At 41.5% G+C, this 23,267-nt stretch overlaps 1 protein-coding gene across 4 annotated transcripts in view; it reads left to right on the top strand.

Moving 5' to 3' along the window:
- LOC110507323 (protein furry homolog) overlaps positions 1-23,267 on the top strand; it is a 194,706-nt gene that overhangs the window by 72,682 nt on the left and 98,757 nt on the right. For all 4 annotated transcript variants that reach the window (XM_021587244.2, XM_036964702.1, XM_036964701.1 and 1 more), the window contains exons 15-27: positions 1,587-1,758; positions 1,997-2,129; positions 2,513-2,620; positions 5,885-6,029; positions 6,147-6,242; positions 7,891-8,064; positions 8,526-8,612; positions 10,610-10,869; positions 15,921-16,113; positions 18,480-18,604; positions 20,940-20,997; positions 21,579-21,670; positions 22,199-22,371. In XM_021587244.2, coding sequence (XP_021442919.2) covers positions 1,587-1,758; positions 1,997-2,129; positions 2,513-2,620; positions 5,885-6,029; positions 6,147-6,242; positions 7,891-8,064; positions 8,526-8,612; positions 10,610-10,869; positions 15,921-16,113; positions 18,480-18,604; positions 20,940-20,997; positions 21,579-21,670; positions 22,199-22,371 — 1,816 coding nt within the window. The remainder of the gene's footprint in view (positions 1-1,586; positions 1,759-1,996; positions 2,130-2,512; positions 2,621-5,884; positions 6,030-6,146; positions 6,243-7,890; positions 8,065-8,525; positions 8,613-10,609; positions 10,870-15,920; positions 16,114-18,479; positions 18,605-20,939; positions 20,998-21,578; positions 21,671-22,198; positions 22,372-23,267) is intronic.

Raw genomic sequence — 23,267 nt, 5'->3', positions numbered from 1 at the left:
CTGTACTGTTGTATATTGTTGTTTGTCATTGGGTAAAATCCTTATGGGAAGAATGTAAGGGATGGGGGGGGGGGGGGGGGGGGGGCGATAATACACAGATAGCTACCATTTTTGCAATGCTATCACACATTTTCCAACTTTAGGGACATAGACTTTCAAGAAAATCACTATAAGACACCATCGGCTCAAGTGAGCTCGAGCTGCCCCACCGACTTCCCTGGCTCATGGATTACTATATGTAAAGACAAAAAAAAACTGAAAAAAAAAATAATTCCAAGTGTCAAATACATTATATTGGTGGAGTGCTTTTGTTACAACTATAAAACATAAAGCATGTGAGTTGGAACACATTAACAGCTTATTTTTTATAATGACTAAAAAACTACAAATACCCAAACCACCAAAACACACGGTCAGCAAGACGCTCACTGAAATGAAGACAATTTCAGTTGCCTAAACATCAGTATAAGCACCAAGTGTGCTTGTGAATAGTGTGAATAAATCTGCACAAAAGCAATAATGGGATTATTATGAATATGTAGCAGTCAAAAATAGTCCATTATTGTCAGTTATTGGACACATTATTTGGTCATACCATGGATCATTTAGCTATTTGATTTTTAATTTACGGACCCCAATTTATAGAAGATTGTTTTATTTGATAAAATATTGAATTTAGCCTTTACTACTACAGCCCATGGAAACGCATTGAATAAGACATTCATATATGGCAAAAAAGACAGTCAAGAGGTTTTGAAGTGTGTGCTATATTTAGAAGAGATAAGAAAGCTCAGGAAATATTTTTCTAATTTCTATTCATATTTAACCCCTTATTTTTGTTGGCACAAAACTACCTCTGTTAGTTTGTATGGGTTACCTTCAGACGAGTCCTGGGACACTTGTGGGGGTCGTAGAGCAAAACAGAGAACAACAATATGTTTTGAGAGTCTCATCTTTCCATAGAGTGGCTACAGCCGTTTTCGTGAAAAGACTGTCTTATGGTCTGACAGACATCGCTGTAGCTCGGCCACCTTCCACTGCAGATGCGGAAGGCTGACATATGTGGATGTGGTGGATTGAGACGCAGCTCTATCTTAAACTGACGGATTTAGATGGGGATTTGTTTGACTGTTACTTAGATTGAAGCACAGGTGCGTCTATAGACTCTTAGGGATTTTTAAGAATGACTGCATTAAAAGGACCAACATTACAGGGCTAGATTACACTTCACTTGGGTCATCCTTGTGGTATTGAGAGACAAATATGCTAATGCTTTCACTGATTGCCCTTTAAGCAAGATAGTGCCTATAGATCGAGTGCTTTGTTATCCAACTGATCGTGTGTCCTTTCTGTTACCCTGTGAATAGAGCCATGTAAATTTATGCTTGCAGCTATATTTTCTAAATTGTAATGCCATTTTTTAAAGCAGAACTGCATAGAACACATTGAAGAATAACAGATTCAGAATAACAACAAATGTGAAAATAATTTCCCGTAAAAGGACAATGTAATAAATCCGTTACCAATTAAATCAGTCATAATATCACGACAATTAACATAACATTCCAATGTGTGCCTTTGTCCAGAGAATGAATATAGGTCTGAGAGCATTCCTGGTGATAGCTGACAAGCTCCAGCAGAAGGATGGGGAGCCACCCATGCCCAACACGGGAGCCACGCTGCCTTCGGGCAACACACTCAGGGTAAAGAAGACGTACCTGAGCAAAACACTGACTGATGATGAAGCCAAGGTCATAGGTGGGTCACCAGGTGGACTACCTACTGTTTCCGGTATGTTGTGGATGGCTGGATGGATGTGTGGGTGGGTGGAGGGATGGATGGATGGATAATTGAAAGGATGGATGGCACAATTCACTACTGGAATTGTTGTGCTGGAATGAAAGGTTGTGTTGTTCACCATGCGCCTTCCCATGTAAGTATGTATGAATAGAATAGATCCTGAAACTAAATTATGTGTTCTTCCCCTGTGCTGTAGGTATGTCCCTGTACTACTCCCAGGTGAGGAAGGCCATAGACAATAGTCTGAGACACCTGGACAAGGAGGTGGGCCGATGCTTGATGATGACCAACGTCCAGATGCTCAACAAAGAGCCTGAGGACATGATCACGTATGTGTGCTACTCGGCTGATGTAAAAAGGGCTTTATAAATACATTTGATTTATTTATTTTCCTCCTTGCAGTTAGGGTAGTACATTTCCAGAAACTTTCCCAAACTTCCCAGTTCTCCAGAGTCCAAAACTGGCAATCCTCCAAGTTTCAACTTGGATTGGCCAGGAAAAACGTTTCCTGGTTAGGTCATGTGGTCAGGAAAAAATACAACTAAAGGCCCTATTCTTGATGTACCATGATTTGGCAGTTGTCAAAAATATATGTATTTTTTTGCATGTCATTATTGGGGGACATTTTACATTGCATATGTAATGACAAACTGAAAGGCAGGCAGTTCTGCTGTTGACCTGATCTTGATGTTGTCTCACCTTGTCTTGTCAGAGGAGAGAGGAAGCCGAAGATCGACATGTTCAGGACGTGTGTGGCGGCCATCCCTCGCATCCTGCCAGACGGCATGTCCAAGCCCGAACTCATAGACCTGCTATCTCGGTGTGTACATATCTGGCTGTGTGTGTGTGTGTATATGCAGGAAACCCATTGTAATGAATGGGCCAACCCTTCAGGTTTCCCAAAATCTCTAACACGATCCTGCAGAGGCCCGCTGCTGCCTATTTGACCAGGGCATTCAGATAAGTAGGTGTAATGTCTCATGCTGAGCCCACTTTAGACCAGGAACCATTCCTGTCTTACCTGACTGGAAAAATTCCAATAAACCTTACAATCTGGCAGCCTGATTTCATTGAAAACGTTTCTTCAACAATGTGTGTTTTAAGGAGGCAATTATTTAAAGCTAGAATCCTTAATTGAAACAGTAACAGTGTTCACCCAACATGTGTTGGTAAAAAGCTCAGGGATGGGCCTGGAGAAAAGTAACCCCTTTCAAATTCATTGACAGAGTTATGGATGCAAGGACTGACCATCCATTATAATGAAAATCATAGTTTTAACCGTGTTTTGAGGCTAAATAGTGTTAGTTTATTGTTTACAAATATCGAAATTAACAAGCTTGTATTTTGGGTTTTGATGGGGTATGAGAGTTGAACTAAGCTCATGAGGTATTTATAGGTTATGTTCTTCAAAAATCAATGGGCATATGTCATGTATTATACAGTACCAGTCAAACGTTTGGACACACCTACTCATTCCAGGGTTTTTCTGTATTTTAATATTTTCTACGTTGTAGAATAATAGTGAAGACATCAAAACTATAACACATATGGAATCATACACTAACCAAAATATACTAACCAATATACTAACCAAAAAACTGTTCAACATATATTTGAGATTATTCAAAGTAGCCACCCTTTACCTTGACAACAGCTTTGCATACTCTTGGCATTCTCTCAACCAGCTTCATGAGTTAGTCACATGGAAATTAACAGGTGTGCCTTGTGAAAAGTTAATTTGTAGAATTTATTTCCTTCTTAATGCTTTTGAGCTAATCAATTGTGACAAGGTAGTGGTGGTATACAGAAGAAAGCTCTATCAAGATGGTGTAACGGCTGTCGTATGTGGAAGAAGGTGAGGACCAAGGTGCAGCGTGGTACATGTTCATCCTTTTATTAATGGAACTAAACACTGATTAACAAAACAACAAAGAGAACAACCGAAACAGTTCTGTCTGGTGCAGACACAAAAACAGAAAGCAACTACCCACACCCATAGTGGGAAAACAGGCTGCCTAAGTATGGTTCTCAATCAGAGACAACGATAACCAGCCGCCTCTGATTGGGAACCATACCAGGCCTAAACGCTACTCTCTACTCTCTGTTCATCATATATGCATAGTCACTTTAACCATACCTACATGTACATACTACCTCAATTAACCTGACTAACAGGTGTCTGTATATAGCCTTGCTACTCTTATTTTCAAATGTATTTTTACTATTGTTTTATTTCTTTACTTACCTATACACACACACATACCTTTTTTTCGCACTATTGGTTAGAGCCTGTAAGTAAGCATTTCACTGTAAGGTCTAAACCTGTTGTATTCGGCGCACGTGACAAATAAACTTTGATTTGATTTGAAGACAAGGACAACAACCAGAGCCACTGCCTGTTCACCTCGCTATCATCCAAAAGGCGAGGTCAGTACAGGTGCATCAAAGATGGGATCGAGAGACTGAAAAACAGCTTCTATCTCAAGGCCATCAGACTGTTAAATAGCCATCACTAGCACCTTAGAGGCTGCTGCCCTATATACATTGACTTGAAATCACTGGCCACTTTAATAATGTTTACATATTTTGCATTACTCATCTCATATGTATATACTGTATTATATTCTATTCTACTGTATTTTAGTCTGTCAGTCTGACATTGCTCGTCCAAATCTTTATATATTCTTAATTCCATTCCTTTACTTTAGATTTGTGTGTATTATGTGTTTGGTTGTGAAATTGTTAGATATTGCTTATTAGATATTACTGCACTGTTGGAGCTAGAAACACAAGCATTTCGCTACACCCGCAATAACATCTGCTAAACATGTATGTGACCAATAAAATTTGATCTGATTTGATAAAAGACCAAGTCCATATTGTGGCAAGAACAGCTCAAATAAGCAAAGCGAAATAAACAACAGTCCATCATTACTTTAAGACATGAAGGTCAGTCAATCCGGAAAATGTGCAGTCGCAAAAACCATCAAGCGCTATGATGAAACTGGATCTCATGAGGACCGCCATAGGAAAGGAAGACCCAGAGTTACCTCTGCTGTAGAGGATAAGTTCATTAGAGTTACCAGCCTCAGAAATTGCAGCCCAAATAAATGCTTCAGAGTTCAAGTAACACATCTCAACATCAACTGTTCAGAGGAGAATGCGTGAATCAGGCCTTCATCGTCAAATTGCTGCAAAGAAACCACTACTAAAAGGTCACCAATAATAAGAAGACAATTGCTTGGACCAAGAAACACGAGCAATGGACATTAGACCGGTGGAAATCTGTCCTTTTGGTCTGATGAGCCGTGTCTTTGTGAAATGCAGAGTAGTTGAACGGATGATCACTGCATGTGTGGTTCCCACCGTGAAGCATGGAGGAGGAGGTGTGATGGTGTGGGGTTGCTTTGCTGGTGACGCTTTCGGTGATTTATGTAGAATTCAAGGCTCACTTAATCAGCATGGCTAACACAGCATTCTCCATCCCTGGTTTGCACTTAGTGCCACTATAATTTGTTTTTCAACAGGACAATGACACAAAACACACCTCCAGGTTGTGTAAGGGCTATTTGACCACGGAGAGTGATGGAGTGCTGCATCAGATGACCTGACCTTCACAATCACCCGACCTCAACCCAATTAGATGGTTTGTGATGAGTTGGACCATAGAGTGAAGGAAAAGGAGCCAACAAGTGCTCAGCCTATGTGGGAACTTCAATACTGTTGGAAAATAATTCCTTATGAAGCTGGTTGAGAGAATGCCAAGGGTGTGCAAAGCTGTCATCAAGGCAAAGGGTGGCTACTCAAATATAAAATATATTTAGATTTGTTAAACACTTTTTTGGTTACTACATGATTCCATATGTGTTATTTCATAGTTTTGATGTCTTTACTATTATTCTACAATGTAGAAAATAGTAAAAAATAAAGAAAAACCCTTGAATGAGTAGGTGTCCAAACTTTTGACTGGTACTGTGTGCCTAAAAATTTATATAGCAATTAAGGATTTCAACTTTAAGTAGAATTTAGTACATAAACGGTTGCCTCTTTAAAACGCACATTGTGTGTATTATTTTTCTCCCAGGTTGACGATTCACATGGACGACGAGCTACGCCTCATAGCCCAGAACTCCCTCCAGAGTTTACTGGTAGACCTCCCTGAGTGGCGTGATGACGTCCTCTTTGGCTTTACCAATTTCCTGTTGCGGGAGGTTCAGGACAGCCACCAGGTACAGATGGGTTAATGTATGGATAGCTGGATGGAACTATCAATGGATTGATGGCTTGATGAGTTGATTTCTTGATTGATTGATTGACTAATTGATTGACTAATTGATTGATTGCAGGCCCTACTGGACAACTCTCTCCGGCTGCTGCTCCAGCTGTTGACCCAGTGGAGACTGGCTCTGTCAGCCCCAGAGAAGGGCTGCGACACAGCAGAGGTACAGTAAATAGAGATAGGCTGTCAAACATTTCCTTATTGTTCTTACAGTGGCTGGGAGGTGTAATGAGTAGCTACATTAAGTGCCTGAATGTTTACGTAGTGCTGAGCGATTAGGTTTTTAAACAACTAATTGGCTGATGTCGGTTCAATTATTTGAATGACATTTTGTTCCGTTTTTTTTCTGTGAGCTCGATGTGTAGTTTCTGTAGAGATAAATCTGATCAAGCCTGAACTGTGCAATGTAGTTGTAGTTTCCAACAGGTTAATATTCTACACAGTTTAGATCAGAAAATGTGTTCATTAACTACAATGACCATAATTCATTGTGCACCTACTTAAACTTGTCTGGTCTGTGCATAGCAGACACAGATGCCTCTTTTCAAAAGAACTGGGAACTACGAGATCAAATCATGAGGTTAGTGATCAGAGCTTTAGAAAGAGGCCCGAGTTCCCGAGTTGGTATTTCGAGACGGCATGACCGTTCAAGTAGATTGTTCCCAGTCGGAGTACCCAGTTTTTGTTTTTGAAAGCACTGATGTCGAAAGGTGGAGCTTTCTGAGTTCCCAGTTCCGAGTTCCCAGTTGTTTTGAACCCGGCAAGAGACTGAGAGAAGATCGAGAGGGAAAGAAAGCAGTTTCTTTGCAGGCTTGAAAATACATGATCTAAGTGATTGATAGTTGGTATTCAGTATGCCTTATTTACATTGAAGAACTACTTAAATTGTGATTTTGTCAGACAGCATAGGCAGCAGCTCCAGATGATGGCTTGGAATGAAATAAAATTAATCAAATGAAACAAATATTTTATTAAAGTAATGTGAATAAGTTATGGTTAACGTTTTGCATATGCTACACATTGAAACACAAGGAATTGTGTTTTTGTAATTTGTTATAGGCTGTTTTTAAAGACACGTAAAATGTGGCTCCTTTTGGCCAACAGTCCTCGTTTATTGATGGTGATGGCTGCACCAAGTTGGATCTGAATGCATATGGATGGATGTATGTTAGAATATTCACATGAAAATCTGTCACCAATTGGATGGAAACCTAGCGAAAGACACCCTAAAGACTCTTGCAAGTGTGCTAGTCCGCTAGTCCAGTGCCCCAGAACATCTAAAGAATAAGCTACCAGCAGCAAAACAAGCTTGTAAGAATTGGACGTGTAATCATGTAAAACAAAAAGAAGAAAAAAAGGGACCTACAATGGAATTAACTCCCCGACTTTATTGTGCAATCCCGGTATCTACGGTTATTAACACAGTGTTTCTACAGTTATTGTTATTTGTGGTCGTAAACATTATTTTGAGTTAATTGTATGAGGGGTAATGAGTGTTCGATTTATTTACAGTACAAGGGGAGGGCCATATGAAAATATTTGTCATGTTGGGGAGCATTTTTGTTTATGACACTGGGTTGGACCTCCCACCCCTCTGAAACAGAATTCAGAAACCGTGATATGAACATAAAAAAAAAAAAAGCACTAATCGCTCAGCACTAGTTTAAGGTAAGGGCATGGTTTCTGTTTCTTCAGAAAGGAATACAAATATGTGTCAATGGCCGTTCTAGGTCTGGCGCTGTTGTGAGTGCGCCATGCTCTCCTATTGAGTTGTTGTTGTTTGAACCGGTGTCCGCTGTGTGTTGTTGCAGTTGGGCTCCAGCCAACGCGTGTCGGTGGAACACGGACCCCACTCCACAGTGCTGCACGCCATGGAGGGCCTGGCCTTGCTCCTGCTCTGCTCCTGTCAGCTCACAACGCGCAAACTGGCCATGGCAATCCTCCGGGAGATACGCTGCCTGTTCCTTGCCATTGGACAGGCTGAGGTAAGGGTGACGGGGATTGTCAGAACTTGGGTTAAAATCACCGGGCTGTTATTGTAAAATGCATTGTTCAAAACGTGGCTGCGTAACCATAGGAACCACCACATCACTTCCAAAAGGCTATTTTCTGGACATGTAACTTGTGCAGAGCGTTAGACACTCCCATTAATTTCATGAGAGGTATGCATTGCTCAGCGTAAAATGTCCATCTCTTTTTCTTCTTCAAGAATTCAATGCATGGCTCACGCCCCAAGAGCGCTTGATAAAGTGGCCTGCGCTCTTCTCACGCTGCCAACAGGTTACAGGTCTAATGTAACAGCTAAAAACCTACGTTTTTCTCGAAGCCTCAGTGTCGCTCCATAGTAAGGCCGATTAACTGGAAAGTTGACCAGTAAATCGTGGGCTGGTTACAGAGTATTGGACTAGAGTTGGTTGAACATGATGGATTCTGTGATACCTTACAGGATGATGACAAACCCATGATAGAGGTCATGGACCAACTGAGCCTGACGGTTCTGGAAAGTTTTGTTCATGTGGCAGCGTCAGATACGGTGAGCGTTTCTCTCTGTTGCAGTGTGTGTGTGTGTGTGTGAGAGAACAGGAGACAGAGGGTGGGGGAGGAGGGGAGAGCAATTTGCTCCTCTAAGTAATCCACTTATTTTATGTACAATTTCTCACATTTCATAACTTTGTTATTACTCCAGACAGTGATTCAGGATGCTTATTACAGCCCAGTCCGCTTAACATACAGTTCATTCGGAAAGTATTCAGACCCCTTGACTTTTTCAACAGTACAGCCTTATTCGAAAATTGATTCAATTGTTTATTTTCCTCATCAGTCTACATACAATACAAAGCAAAAACAGTTTTTTAGGAAGAAAAAAAATCACATTTACATAAGTATTCAGACCCTTTACTCAGTACTTTGTTGAAGCACCTTTGGCAGCGCATACAGCCTCGTCCTCTTGGGTATGACTCTACAAGCTTGGCACACCTGTATTTGGGGAGTCCCTCCCATTCTTCTCTGTAGCTCCTCTCAAGCTCTGTCAAGGTTGGATGGGGAGCATCGCTGCACAGCTATATTCAGGTCTCTCCAGAGATGTTCGATCAGATTCAAGTTCGGGCTCTGGCTGGGCCACTCAAGGACATTCAGAGAACTCATGCTTTGTCTTGGTTGTGTGCTTAGGGTTGTTGTCCTGTTGGAAGGTGAACCTTCACCCCAGTCTAAGGTCCTGAGCGCTCTGGAGCAGGTTTTCATCAAGGATCTCTCTATACTTTCATCTTTCCCTCAATACTGACTAGTCTCCCAGTCCCTGATGAAAAACATCCCCACAGCATGATGCTGTCACCACAATGCTTCACCGTAGGGATGGTGCCAGGTTTCCTCCAGACGTGACACTTGGCATTCAGGCAAAAGAGTTCAATCTTGGTTTCATCAGACAATATAACCTTGATTCTCATGTTCTGAGAGTTCTTTAGGTGCTTTTTGGCAAACTCCAAGCGGGCTGTCATGTCCCTTTTACTGAGGAGTGGTTCCCGTCTGGCCACTCTACCATAAAAGCCTGATTTGTGGAGTTCTGCAGAGATGATTGTCCTTTTGGAAGGTTCTCCCATCTCCACAGATGAACTCTGAAGCTCTGTCAGAGTGACCATCAGGTACATAGTTACCTCCCAGACCAAAGCCCTTCTCCACCAATTGCTCAGTTTGGCCAGCTCTAGGAAGAGTCTTGGTGGTTCTAAACTTCTTCCATTTAAGAATGATGGAGGCCACTGTGATCTTGTGGACCTTCAATGCTGAAGACATTTTTTGGTACCCTTCACCAGATCTGTGCCTCGACACAATCCTGTCTCGGAGCTCAACTGACAATTCCTTCGACCTCATGGCTTGGTTTTTGCTCTGACATGCAGTGTCAACTGTGGGACCTTATATAGACAGGTGTGTGCCTTTCCAACTCATGTCCAATCAATTGAATTTCCCAAAGGTGGACTTCAACTCAAGCTGTAGAAACATCTCAAGGATGATCAATGGAAACAGAATGCACCTGAGCGTAATTTCGAGTCTCATAGCAAAGATTCTGAATGGTTATGTAGGTTTTTATTTTATATACATTTGTACAAATTTCTGAAAACCTTTTTTTGCTTTGTCATTATGGAGTATTGTGTGTCGCTTGATAAGATGGGAAAAAACGATTTAATTCATTTTAGAATAGGTCTGTAACGTCACAGAATGTGGAAAAAGTCAAGGGGTCTGAATATTTTCAGAATGCACTTTACCATCAAGTGATCTGGTTAGCTTCCATTAATCACATTAGTGATTTGTATGCACAATCTGCCTCACTGATCATAGAATTGTGGATGGCAGTCAGTTTTAGCCTGGTTCTAGAACTGCAATTGAAATTCCAATTGAACCTAAAAAAAATTGCATACATTTTTTATGATTTCTAAAATAAACCGTTGATAGCCTTTAATTGAAGATAATTGACTGAAACCTCTAACCCTCGACTAACCCCTGACCCTCCTGTCTCCCAATCCCCAACCCCCTTTTTAGGCCACTCTTCCGTTGGGCCACCAAGTGGACCTGCAATGGCTGCTTGAGTGGAACTCCATGCTGGTCAACAGCCACTATGACATCCGGAGCCCGTCCCACGTGTGGATCTTTGCCCAGTCGGTCAAGGACCCCTGGGTGCTCTGTCTCTACAGCCTGCTGCGCCAGGACCACCTGCCCAAACACTGCCCCACCGCCCTTAGCTACACCTGGTCCTACGTCTTCACACGCATGCAGCTGCTCATGCCCCTGGTGGACCCCACGTGAGTACTTCTAAGTTCTGTTCCTGATTGAATAGAATAGATCTTTATTGTCACCAACCCGAGCCAACCTGACACAACCCCATGTTGGATTTGATTTATTGTACAGATTGAGTACAGCACAGCCCCAGAGGATAACACATCAGAGTATTGAACAAAAGTTTATTTTACAATGTGGATCTTGATGTAAGAAAATAGATGGATAGATAATTCATAAAAATGAAATGGATAGCACTCTTAAGGGGCGGTTTCCCGGATACAGAGTAGGCCTAGTCCTGTGCCCTTATCCACAAAGCATCTCCGAAAAAGGTCCTAGGAGTCCTGTTAACTTGCTTTTAGACACAAAAGAAATCTCAGCTCACAGTAGGATGTGAAGACACTGCCCAGACAAACTCTGAACCAGGAGTAAAATAAACTGATAGAAGATTATCAGCTGGTAATCACAACAGATTGAGGTACTGCAAAGAAAATATAGTGATGACTCTCATTGACATTGTTGCAAATGATGGGAAATAACCAATCGTGATGAGGCATCGGCAGCTGTGAACTCTAGCACGCCTCAGACAACCACAGTGAATGTGACTGTACATCAAATCTTGCAATGGTAAAACTTTTGATTGAACTTTGCCCACTCTTAATTCTTGCCCAATATGTTGGAATGCATAACCCTTTTTTTTTTGGTACAAATTCAGATATTTTAAATAATGTTATTGGCATATTGCACTCATACAGTATGACTGTTGTTAAACACATACTTTTTTATAATATTACCGTTATTTCAACACATTTGCGCTGGATATATATTTCTGGATATCTGACATGTTATTAGATATAAGGAGTAGACCTGCTCCAGATACGCATGTCATCGTCATACATACATGTATGTCATCGTCATCGTCATACATGTATTTAATCCAGGTTGCTATGTCCAAAGCACATCTCTACTATTTCCGTTTTAAAAATGCAGCATAGCAAATCCACATTTTTGTGTATGTGTACTTTACTTTACTATTTATATTTTTGACTACTTTTACTTCACTATATTCCTTAGGAAAATATTGTACTTTTTACTCCATACATTTTCCTTGACACCCAAAAGTACACGTTACATTTTGAATGATTAGCAGGACAGGAAAATAGTCTAATTGAAGCACTTATCAACCAAACATATCTGGTCATCCCTACTGCCTCTGATCTGGCGGACTCACTAAACACACACACTTCATTTGTCAATTATGTCTGAATGTTGGAGTGTGCCCCTGACTATCTATAAATATTTTTTTTTATTTAAAAACATTTTTTTATATAACAAAAAATTAGTGCCATCTGGTTTATTTAATATAAAGATTTTGAAATGATTTATACTTTTACTTTTGATACTTAAGTATATTTTAAACCAAATACCTTTTGGACTTTTACTCAAGTAGAATTTGACTGGGTGACTTACTTAATAGAAAATGACTTTTACTCAAGTTTGACAGTTGGGTACTTTTTCCACCACTTTTTCCACCACTTTTTCCACTACAGAAAATAAAAGTTGCATACCCTCAATAGCCCTGACTGCCTGTTACGAAGCTGAATCAGTTGCACTCATCACAAATGCACATCATTTAATTTTCCCTTCTCAATTGTTTAGCACATTTATGGTTCCCCATATCTGACAAGATTTGAAAGTGTTTTTTTAACAATGGATAAAAGTAGAGAGAGAGCTATATCATACACTACAGTTGAAGAACAATGGGAAAGTAATTCTGCTTTGAAAATGGATAAACTTGCTAGCTAATGTTATCTGGCTAGTTAGTTCAAATAATGACCATATTATATAGCTGACAATGTCTTCACTTTAGCTAATTTCTCTTCATTATTACAGGAAAATATAGTCACAACAAGATCATTATTTGCAAGTTAATGGTGAGCCAGTTACAGAGAGCTTACGGTTCCGATTGTGACGAAATAAAAGCAGGGCTTTCTACCTCAGAATTGTGGAACTTCGACACTGTCTCGATGGCATAATGTGTAATATTTTTTATGAATTTCTTTGTGAATTATGGTGGAAAATAAACTTTTGTTATTGACTAAATACTTATCTCAATACTTTGTTATATACCCTTTGTTGGCAATGAGGTCAAACGTTTTCTGTAAATCTTCACAAGTTTTTCACACACTGTTGCTGGTTTTGGCCCATTCCTCCATGCAGATCTCCTCTAGAGCAGTGATGTTTTGGAGCTGTTGCTGGGCAACACGGACTTTCAACTCCCTCCAAAGATTTTCTATGGGGTTGAGATCTGGAGACTGGCTAGGCCACTCCAGGACTTTGAAATGATTCTTACGAAGCCACTCCTTTGTTGCCCGGGCGGTGTGTTTGGGATCATTGTCATGCTGAAAGACCCAGCCACGTTTCATCTTCAATGCCCTTGCTGATGGAAGGAGGTTTTCACTCAAAATCTCACGATACATGGCCCCATTCATTCTTTCCTTTACACGGATCAGAAAAACAGCCCCAAAGCATGATGTTTCCACCCCCATGCTTCATAATAGGCATGGTGTTCTTTGGATGCAACTCAGCATTCTTTGTCCTCCAAACACGACGAGGTGTGTTTTTACCAAAAAGTTCTATTTTGGTTTCATCTGACCATATGACATTCTCCCAATCTTCTTCTGGATCATCCAAATGCTCTCTAGCAAACTTCCGACGGGCCTGGACATGTACTGGCTTAAGCAGGGGGACACGTCTGGCACTGCAGGATTTGAGTCCCTGGCGGCGTAGTGTGTTACTGATGGTAGGCTTTGTTACTTTGGTCCCAGCTCTCTGCAGGTCATTCACTAGGTCCCCCCGTGTGGTTCTGGGATTTTTGCTCACCGTTCTTGTGATAATTTTGACTCCACGGGGTGAGATCTTGCGTGGAGCGCCAGATCGAGGGAGATTACCGGTGGTCTTGTATGTCTTCCATTTCTTAATAATTGCTCCCACAGTTGATTTCTTCAAACCAAGCTGCTTACCTATTGCAGATTCAGTCTTCCCAGCCTGGTGCAGGTCTACAATTTTGTTTCTGGTGTTTTTGACAGCTCTTTGGTCTTGGCCATAGTGGAGTTTGGAGTGTGACTGTTTGAGGTTGTGGACAGGTGTCTTTTATACTGATAACAAGTTCAAACAGGTGCCATTAATACAGGTAAGGAGTGGAGGACAGAGGAGCCTCTTAAAGAAGAAGTTACAGGTCTGTGAGAGCCAGAAATATTGCTTGTTTGTAGGTGACCAAATACTTATTTTCCACCATAATTTGCAAATAAATTCATTTAAAATTCTACAATGTGATTTTCTTGATTTTTTTTTTTCTCATTTTGTGTGTCATAAAAAAATTATAGGCCTCATCTTTTTCAGTGGGAGAACTTGCACAATTGGTGGCTGACTAAATACTTTTCTGCCCCACTGGACATAGTAATTGCTATTAGCTAATTTATATTGTAGTTTATGTCAGCCCTGACCTTAGAGAGCCTTTTTATTCTCTATTTGGTTAGGTCAGGGTGTGACTTGGGTGGGGAAATCTGTTTCTATTTCTTTGTTGGCCTAGTATGGTTCCCAATCAGAGGCAGCCCTTTTTCTCACCTTCAGTTGTGGGATCTTGATTTTGTTAGTTGCTGTGTAGCCTGCAGAACTTTACGTTAGTTTATCTTTTTTTTTTAAAAAAATTTTTTCATCAAAAGAAAGATGTATGCTTACCACGCTGCACCTTGGTCTCATTCCAACAACGAACGTAACAAGCCGAGAGTTAGAAAATATGACCGATTGTGTTGCGTCAATCTTTCCTCAGTTAGGATGATGATGGTGTTATGCTATATATATTTTGGTGAATATCTGAACATTGCATCCAAAATACTGCTCACATTATGGACATAACTTTGTAAGGACTGTTTGTGTAAATAGTTTCTGAAAAAAGTGTGGCCGGCTCAAATGCTGATTGTTGCGTCATTCGAATCTGGCCGTTCTAAATAAGCGTTATAAATGAGCGTTCTAATCACACGGTTATGATCGTATGGTTCAGGGAGCACTGTAGAACGATCACACCCGTGTGATGGTACATGTGAAAGGGTTCATCTAGAAACATACACCACTGCCCTTCTTCAGTTTTTTATTCTTGTCTGCGCAATGTACTGAACTCAGCTGGTTGAATGGACAGGGACAGTATATCCAGAGAGCGCCATGATTCCGTGAAACAGTGTATGTTACAGTTCCTGATGTCTCTCTGGAAGGAGATCCTCGCCCTGAGCACGCCTACTTTATTGTCCAGAGACTGAACATTAATGAGTAATGTACTCGGAAGCGGTGGATGGTGTGCCCGCCTCCTGAGTCAAACTAGAAGTCCACCCCGAATACCTCTTCTCCGCCAGCGGCATTTTGGAGCAGCCTCTGGGATAAGTTAAATTGCCCTGGGGGGGTGAGGAAAAAGGATCCAATTCGGGAAAGTCGTATTCCTGGTCGTAATGTTGTTGAGGTACGCCGCTCTGATATCCAAAAGTTATTTCCGGCTGTATGTAATAACACGAAAAACGTTATGGTTTAATAGTGTAAGAAATTACACACAAAAAAACAAAATGCAGAGCTGCCATGGCTGTCGGCGCCATCTTTAGGCAAGAGGTACTGTTGCATGTAGATTATCTAGATTATTTATGGATTGTTCATATAGGAATGTCAAAACGTTATTTTAACAACTCCAAAGCAATTGCATGTGTCACAGGAACCACTGAATCGCTGCATTTTTCTATTATCAAAACACCTGCAAGTATCTCTTAAAATTGTTTAGGACAGGTCATGAGGTCTCCTAAATATCTGTCGACTAGGTGGGACTCTTATGAATGAAGAGGCTTTATGCATATCTTTTAAGAGTAGGAGTAAATAGTCTCTATTCTCAGCACAAATGTTCTACTCTGAGACGCGTGGTGGATACGGGCCCAGGACTAGGCTTAATCTGTGTCAGAAAAACCGCCCCTAAAGGTTCAGTTTGATTTACCATGCACTCTCAATGTACTGTGTGTGTGTTTACCCGTGGTCTCTCCAGTAACCCAGTATACACTAAGAAGACCAGCAGCACATCAGGTGGTGGAGACAGCTACGTGACCCTGTGGAGGAACTACCTGATCCTGTGTTTTGGAGTGGCCAAGCCTAGCATCATGAGCCCCGGCCAACTGAGAGCCTACACCCCTGAGATCACAGCCACTACACCTGACGGCAGCATCAACTACGACAACAAGGTAGAAACACTACATCACCAAAAGTATGTGGACACCTGCTCATCTTACATCTCATTCCAAAATCATAAGCATTAAAATGGAGTTGGTTCCCCCCTGGCTGCTATAACAGCCTCCTAAGGTCAGGGCTCTGTGCAGGCAAGTCAAGTTCTTCCACAGAACTAGACAAACCATTTCTGTATGGACCTCGCTTTGTGCACGGGGGCATTGGCATGCTGAAACAGGAAAGGGCCTTCCCCAAACTTTTGCCACAAAGTTGGAAGCAGAGGTTTGTCTAGAATGTCATTTTAAGCTGTAGCATTAAGAGTTCCCTTCACTGGAACTAAGGGATCTAGCCCGAACCATGAAAAACAGCCCCAGACTATCATTCCTCCTCCACCAAACTTTACAGTTGCCACTATGCATTGAGGCATGTAGCGTTCTCCTGGAATCCGCCAAGGCCTGATTTGTCCGTCAGACTGCCAGATTGTGAAGCATGATGTATCACTCCACAGCACTCATTTCCACTGGTCCAGAGTCCAATGGCATAGACGCTTGGCATTGCGCATGGTGATCTTAGTCTTGTGTGCAGCTGCTCGGCCATGGAAACCCATTTCATGAAGCTCCCGATGAACAGATCTTGTGCTAACGTTGCTTTCAGAGGCAGTTTGGAACTCGGTAGTGAGTGTTGCACCTGAGAACAGATGTTTTTGGAGATCCTGTTCGGTGAGCTTATGTTGAAATAGCCAAATCCACTCATTTCAAGGGGTGTCCACATGTACTATATATGCAAAAGTATCTCCCCCTCTCACAGCTAGATTGACTAATTAACTCCCCATAGGGACAAACTAACTTCCCCTAAAGTTTGTAAAGTGACTTGTTTATCCTTTATACTGTGGTTTGCTCTGGTTTGGAAAACAGCGTAACCAAGTTGTTGTCATTTGTGAAGATGTCTGACTAAGTAGTGTGTGTGTGTGTGTGTGTGTGTACCAGGTGATTGGAACTGAATTGTGCTCCGGTGCATCCTGTTTCCATTGATCATGCTTGAGGTGTTTCTACAACTTGATTTGAAGTTCACCTGTGGTAAATTCAATTGATTGGACATGAGTTGGAAAGTCACACACCTGTCTATATAAGATCCCACAGTTGACAGTGCATGTCAGAGCAAAAACCAATTGTCCATAGAGCTCTGAGACAGGATTGTGTTGAGGCACAGATCTGAGGAAGGGTACCAAAACATTTCTGCAGCATTGAAGGTCCCCAAGAACACAGTGGCCTCTATCATTCTTACATGGAAGAAGTTTGGAAACACCAAGACTCTTCCTCGAGCTGGTCGTCCGGCCAAACTGAGCAATCAGGGGAGGAGGACCTTGGTCAGGGAGGTGACCAAGAACCCAATGTTCTCTCTGACAGAGGAACTCTGGAGATTGGAAAACCTTCCAGAAGGACAACCATCTCTGCAGCACTCCACCAATCAGGCCTTTATGGTAGAGTGCCCAGACGGAAGCCACTCCTCATTAAAAGGCACATGACGGTCTCTTTGGCCTGAATGCCAAGCGTCACGTCTGGAGGAAACCTGGTATCCCTATGTTGAAGCATGGTCATCATGAAGAATCATGCTGTGGGGATGGTTTTCAGCTGCAGGTACTGGGAGACTAGTCAAGATCGAGGGAAAGATGAAAGGAGCAAAGTACACCTTCCAACAGGACAACGACCCTAAGCACAAAACCAACACAAAGCAGGAGTGACTTTGGGACAAGTCTCTGAATTTCCCTGAGTGGCCCAGCCAGAGCCTGGACTTAAAGCCGATCAAACATCTCTGGAGAGACCTGAAAATAGCTGTGCATCAATGCTCCCCATCAAACCTGACAGTTCTTGAGAGGATTTGCAGAGAAGAATGGGAAAACTCCCCAAATATAGGTGTGCCAAGCTTGAAGCATCATACCCAAGAAGAATCTAGCCTGTAATTGCTGCCAAAGTTGCTTCGACAAAGTACTTTGTAAAGGGTCTGAATACTTATGTAAAAGTAAAATATATTTTTTTAAATACATTAGCAAACATTTCTAAAAACCTGTTTTTGCTTTGTCATTATTGGGTATTGTGTGTAGATTGATGAGGGGGAAAAAACGATCTAATCCATTTTAGAATAAGACTGTAACCTAACAAAATGAGGAAAAATTCAAAGGGTCTGAATACTTCCCGAAGGCACTGTAAAGTGTCTGGTTCGGGTCTAAACTGCCTCTATAAATAATAATGTGAACTTATAGGCTTACGTGTATATTTAATGTAGTAGGAATAGCAAATGATCTTCTGCCGTAAATGGAAGCCTTGTTGAACGCTCCTCAGGTGATTGACACTGTTTTGTACAACGTTTTGTGTGTGTGTACCAGGTGATTTGGACCCCCTCAGTAGCATGGCTCCTGAAGCAGCTGGTCCCTCTAATGAGAACAGAGAGCATCGAGCTGACAGAGTCCTTGGTGCTAGGCTTTGGACGCACCAACTCCCTGGTCTTCAGGTACAACACACACACATACTAGAGTTGTCCCTGATTAGTGTGGGATTTAGCTATTTGGTTTGAGAGTTTCCTCAGTACGTGATTAGGGCGATAAGATTAGAAAAATGCAGAGAATGCGTTTCAGACATTCCAGTTATATTATGGAACGCTGTTTGGGTCTTTGTGTGTCAAAAACAGATACATGTCAAATAACACTATTTGACGTGTCAAATAAGATTGTTGACCAATCAGGACCTGAATATGACTGCACGTCACATAATTATTTAACACGTTCATTATTGTTTTACGTAGTTATTCCACATTGATTACACCATCACTCGTATTTCATGTGTCACAAAGATTCATCGATTCGTATGCTGTGATGCCGGTAAAGTTCTCACGCACCTACAGTACCGGTCATAAAAAAAAGCTAGCTACCCAGCTGATGGATGCAAACAATGTTTTTCCCCAAAAACAGCAACACGACATTGTTTCAGTAGCTAGCTAGGTGTAATCATCTAAAATACCCTTAATTTATAAAACAGTTCTTATTTGATTAACGGTGGTCGGACCCATCTATGTGAAGCTAGCCACAATAAGGATTAGTCGCAATAGTGGAATTTGCGGTTAGCCTTCAAAATAAAATAATGTAATTGACAGACGCAAATGAATACAAATAGTGGAATTATGCCATAATTGAACAGATCATGCTAAAACGAGTTTAGAATATTGTTATATAAAATCAACAAAATACAATAATTTGACAAATCTTTTGAAATCACACTGGATGTATTAGACTTTAGAATTGCATTGGGGGCATACATATTTCACTGTACAGCCTTACCAATGGATTGTGGATCAATGACATGGGGTATCAGTCTACTCAGTGACACCCAGAGAACATTAGCGTTATAGCTTTTATTGCGGGACTCTGAAACAACTCTGAATTGAGCCACATTTATTATCAATCTGTGTATTTAACACTATTCCTGAGGAAAAACATTACTGCGTGGATGTTTTGGAGTCTGATAACTCTGAGGAGGATGTTGGGAGAAAATATATTGGGTAGAGTAGACTGATACCCCATTTCATTCATCCCCAATCCTTAAGTAAAGCTGTACAGTGCAATATGAATGTCAGTACACACAATAGGCTTACTGGGGAGGTGATGTCACAGTCCTGCGATAAGAGCTGCAACGCTAATATTTGAGTAAACTCTTCACAGTTGTGTTCTTCGAGTGTTACCGAGTAGATTGATACCCCATTTCATTGCTTCATATTCCAACCTCGTTTAACATTATATAGTCTAAATATGCCATAATTCCACCAATTGGTCATTGTTTACAGGCTGGATGTATTGGTGCCCCAGAAGTTGCAGTCAAACAAATAATTCCTTATTATCAAGGCGGTATTGTAAACACATCGTTCGTGGCCGGTGTGTGCTTGTTTGCAGACTTTTGTTGTACAGCTTTGACAGTGTTACTGATAGTAGTGGTGGCACTTGGCTTACACGGGCAAATTCATCACACACAACATTCTATAATAGAACTGTGTTATTTGACATGTCAAATTAAAAGCTTTTTTAAAACGTCAAATATATTTTTTGATGTACAAAGACCCAAACGCGTTCCATATGTTTTACATGTAGCAGCTGGGTGATTTATCAGTGTCTTACCTCTGCTCCAGGGGGACGTTTTCCCAGCCAGCACAGATCAAGGATCAGCTTCCCCTCCCCCAACTGACCTAAAATAAGCTGCTAGTGGAAACTTCACCCTACACCTTTTTACTTGAAGTCAACAGATACTCAAGCTATTAATTGCTAAAAGGTGCCATTTGTGATATAAACCCATTGATTCCTCATGTACTAACTGTCAGTCCCTGCATTCGTAACAGGGAACATGACTACAGTCAGCTGTGTAAGGTTTTAAAACATTTGTGAGGGTTTAAAAGAGATGAGCGAGGGATTACACAGTGGAACATTCTGGTCTTTTTCAGTTTGGACATATCCCCTTCTCTTTGTTCCGTGTAGACTTCATTTTATCTGAAATAACCTTTTCTTGGAAATCATTTTAATCAGTGCAAAGCACTATCTATGGTACATTTTTTGTGAATGTTTATGAAATTGTATGTTCGGGGTTTTCGTCACGTTTCAGAACACATGTCCTCTTTGTTATAGTAACTCATTTTTGTGATCAATTACTAACTAGCTAACAAACATACCACATATATGATATTATACCACGTGATCATTTTCTAGATTGAAAGGTTTCCTGAGCAAGATGGATGTTTTTTAGGCACGTGGCTAGGATCCAAATGTCCGTTCTGGAGTTGTATTTGTAATTCTGTGTGTGTCCAGGGAGCTGGTAGAGGAGCTGCAACCTTTAATGAAGGAAGCTTTGGAGAGAAGACCAGAGGTGAGCTGTGGGCATAATCATCATTACGCTTCAGTTTGTTCTTATATACACAACTACTACTTCGCAACATATTGTAAGTCATTGAATAGAGAGGGGAGATCATTGCCTGACAACTCACCCTGAACTTAATTCCGCTGCTCTATTGATCTCTACATACTGTACATTTTGTCTGAATCTGCCATCCTAGAAGTTGTTTGTGACTTCAAAATGAGGGGCGTTGTACGAAACAAATTCATCATGATTGGATCGTCTCTAAAAAAAATCTAACCAATCAGAGTATTTAAGTTGATAAAGTCATCATGTAGGCTGGCTCTGGCCCAACCCATCCGTTTCTGGGACCAATCAGAAATGTCAGAATGTGTTCGCAAGCTAAAATCGTAGGGGAGGAAGGCAAATCCAGATTCATTGTGGAGAAGAAACTTTGGCCGAAGCGATGTGGATGGGTAGCCAGGCAAGGGAGATCACACATTGTAGATGAAACAGTTATTAGAAGAAGTGCCTTGCTGATGGATCTCTCTTTTCCTCCCTTTCTCTCTCTCTCTCTCTCTCTCGCTCACTCCCCCTCTCTCTTTCTGTCTCAGAACAAGAAGCGCCGTGAGCGGAGAGACCTCCTGAGGCTGCAGCTTCTGAGGATATTTGAGCTGCTGGCTGACTCTGGTGTCATCAGTGATAGGTTAGTCACATTCATTGACCAGTCACTGCACAGGAAGCTGCTGAGGGGAGGACGGCTCATAATAATGTCCGGAACGGAGCTAATGGAATGGAATGGCATCAAACACATGCAAACATGCAATTGAATCAGTGCAGGCTCAATATACTGAATCTCAATTAAGGTGCCACCAACCTCGTGTGAATCACTGACATGCTCACTGACAAGCTCTCTGACACAACCAACATTCACTGACACTCTCAGACACACTCTCTGACACACTCAGTGACACTTACTGACACACCTACTGACACACAATCCACACTCATTGACATGCTCACTGGCACACTCATGGTCATGCTGGAGACACTGCCCAACACACTGGGAAGCACAGAAGACTCACAGACTACCTCTGTCCTCCCTTGGATGTGAAAGCAACAGTATGGTTTCGAATATGTAAATAAACTAAACTAACTTGTCTTGACTGATGTTCTTTTCTACTTCTGTATGTCCGTCTGTCCATCTGTTTGTGTGTCTGTCTGGTGTCCACAGCACGAACGGGGCTCTGGAGCGGGATACGTTGGCCCTGGGAGCTCTGTTCCTAGAGTACGTGGACCTGACGCGGATGCTTCTGGAGGCGGAGAATGACAAAGAGCTAGAGATCCTCAAGGACATCCGAGCTCACTTCAGTGCCATGGTGGCCAACCTCATCCAGTGTGTTCCCGGTAAAACAACCAAATTACTTTTTGGCCTTTAGGGTATGTCCCAAACGGCACCCTATTCCCTATATAGTGCACTACTTTTGAACAGAGCCCTATGGATCCAAAGTAACTTTGTTTCAAAATAATTTTGATGTTTTGTCGTCCCCTTAGACTGTCACCGAAAATATCTTACTGAGTCGTACATTTTGGTAGCTTATGAATGATGAAAACAGGCCTCCGTGTGTCAAGGGTTGGTGCAGGCCCTTGGAAAGCAGGGACTCAGGACACTGACACATTGATCTTGATTAGGCCATATCCCAAGGGACGCCAGTCCTAAAATAGTGTAGCTTAAATGGGGAAGGGCAGATGATGACTCATTGGCAGCCAGACTTCAGACTTCCTGACTGCCTGATGAATGAGAGATGACTGACGGAACACGACTGTAATCCATCGGGGAACCCCAAATTAGCAACCTCGCCTCTACCAACTCGTTCAGAGGACCCTCCATTGTCACGTGTTACTGATGAAACTCTGAGGGTGACTTCCATAGAGGGGATCAATGAACCCATCAACCTCGGGACACACTTGTGACTTTGTTGATGCAATTCATGTTCCACTTTTTGTTTTAAATAATAAAACAAGCATGAAATTCAAATGAACAAATTACCTGTTGCGTTTTAGAAGATATAAACCTTATTAACAGTTAAACATTTCATTTGGGGGTATTTCATTTATTTTGTGTGTAAAACATCTCAATCAGACACAAAAGCACATCTCATAAAAAAAGGCACACCTCTCAACTATTTTGTATGAAATGGTGTAAACTCCAGACGTATCGTAGTGCGTGATGAGATGGCACTTCGCTCTGAAGCCTGCAGCCTTGCTGGTTTGGTCAAAGTGACTATCTGAGGGTCTAATTA

The sequence above is a fragment of the Oncorhynchus mykiss genome, chromosome 27, assembly GCF_013265735.2.
Source record: "Oncorhynchus mykiss isolate Arlee chromosome 27, USDA_OmykA_1.1, whole genome shotgun sequence".
Lineage (NCBI taxonomy): Eukaryota > Metazoa > Chordata > Actinopteri > Salmoniformes > Salmonidae > Oncorhynchus > Oncorhynchus mykiss.
This window is presented reverse-complemented; position numbering and strand designations above follow the sequence as displayed.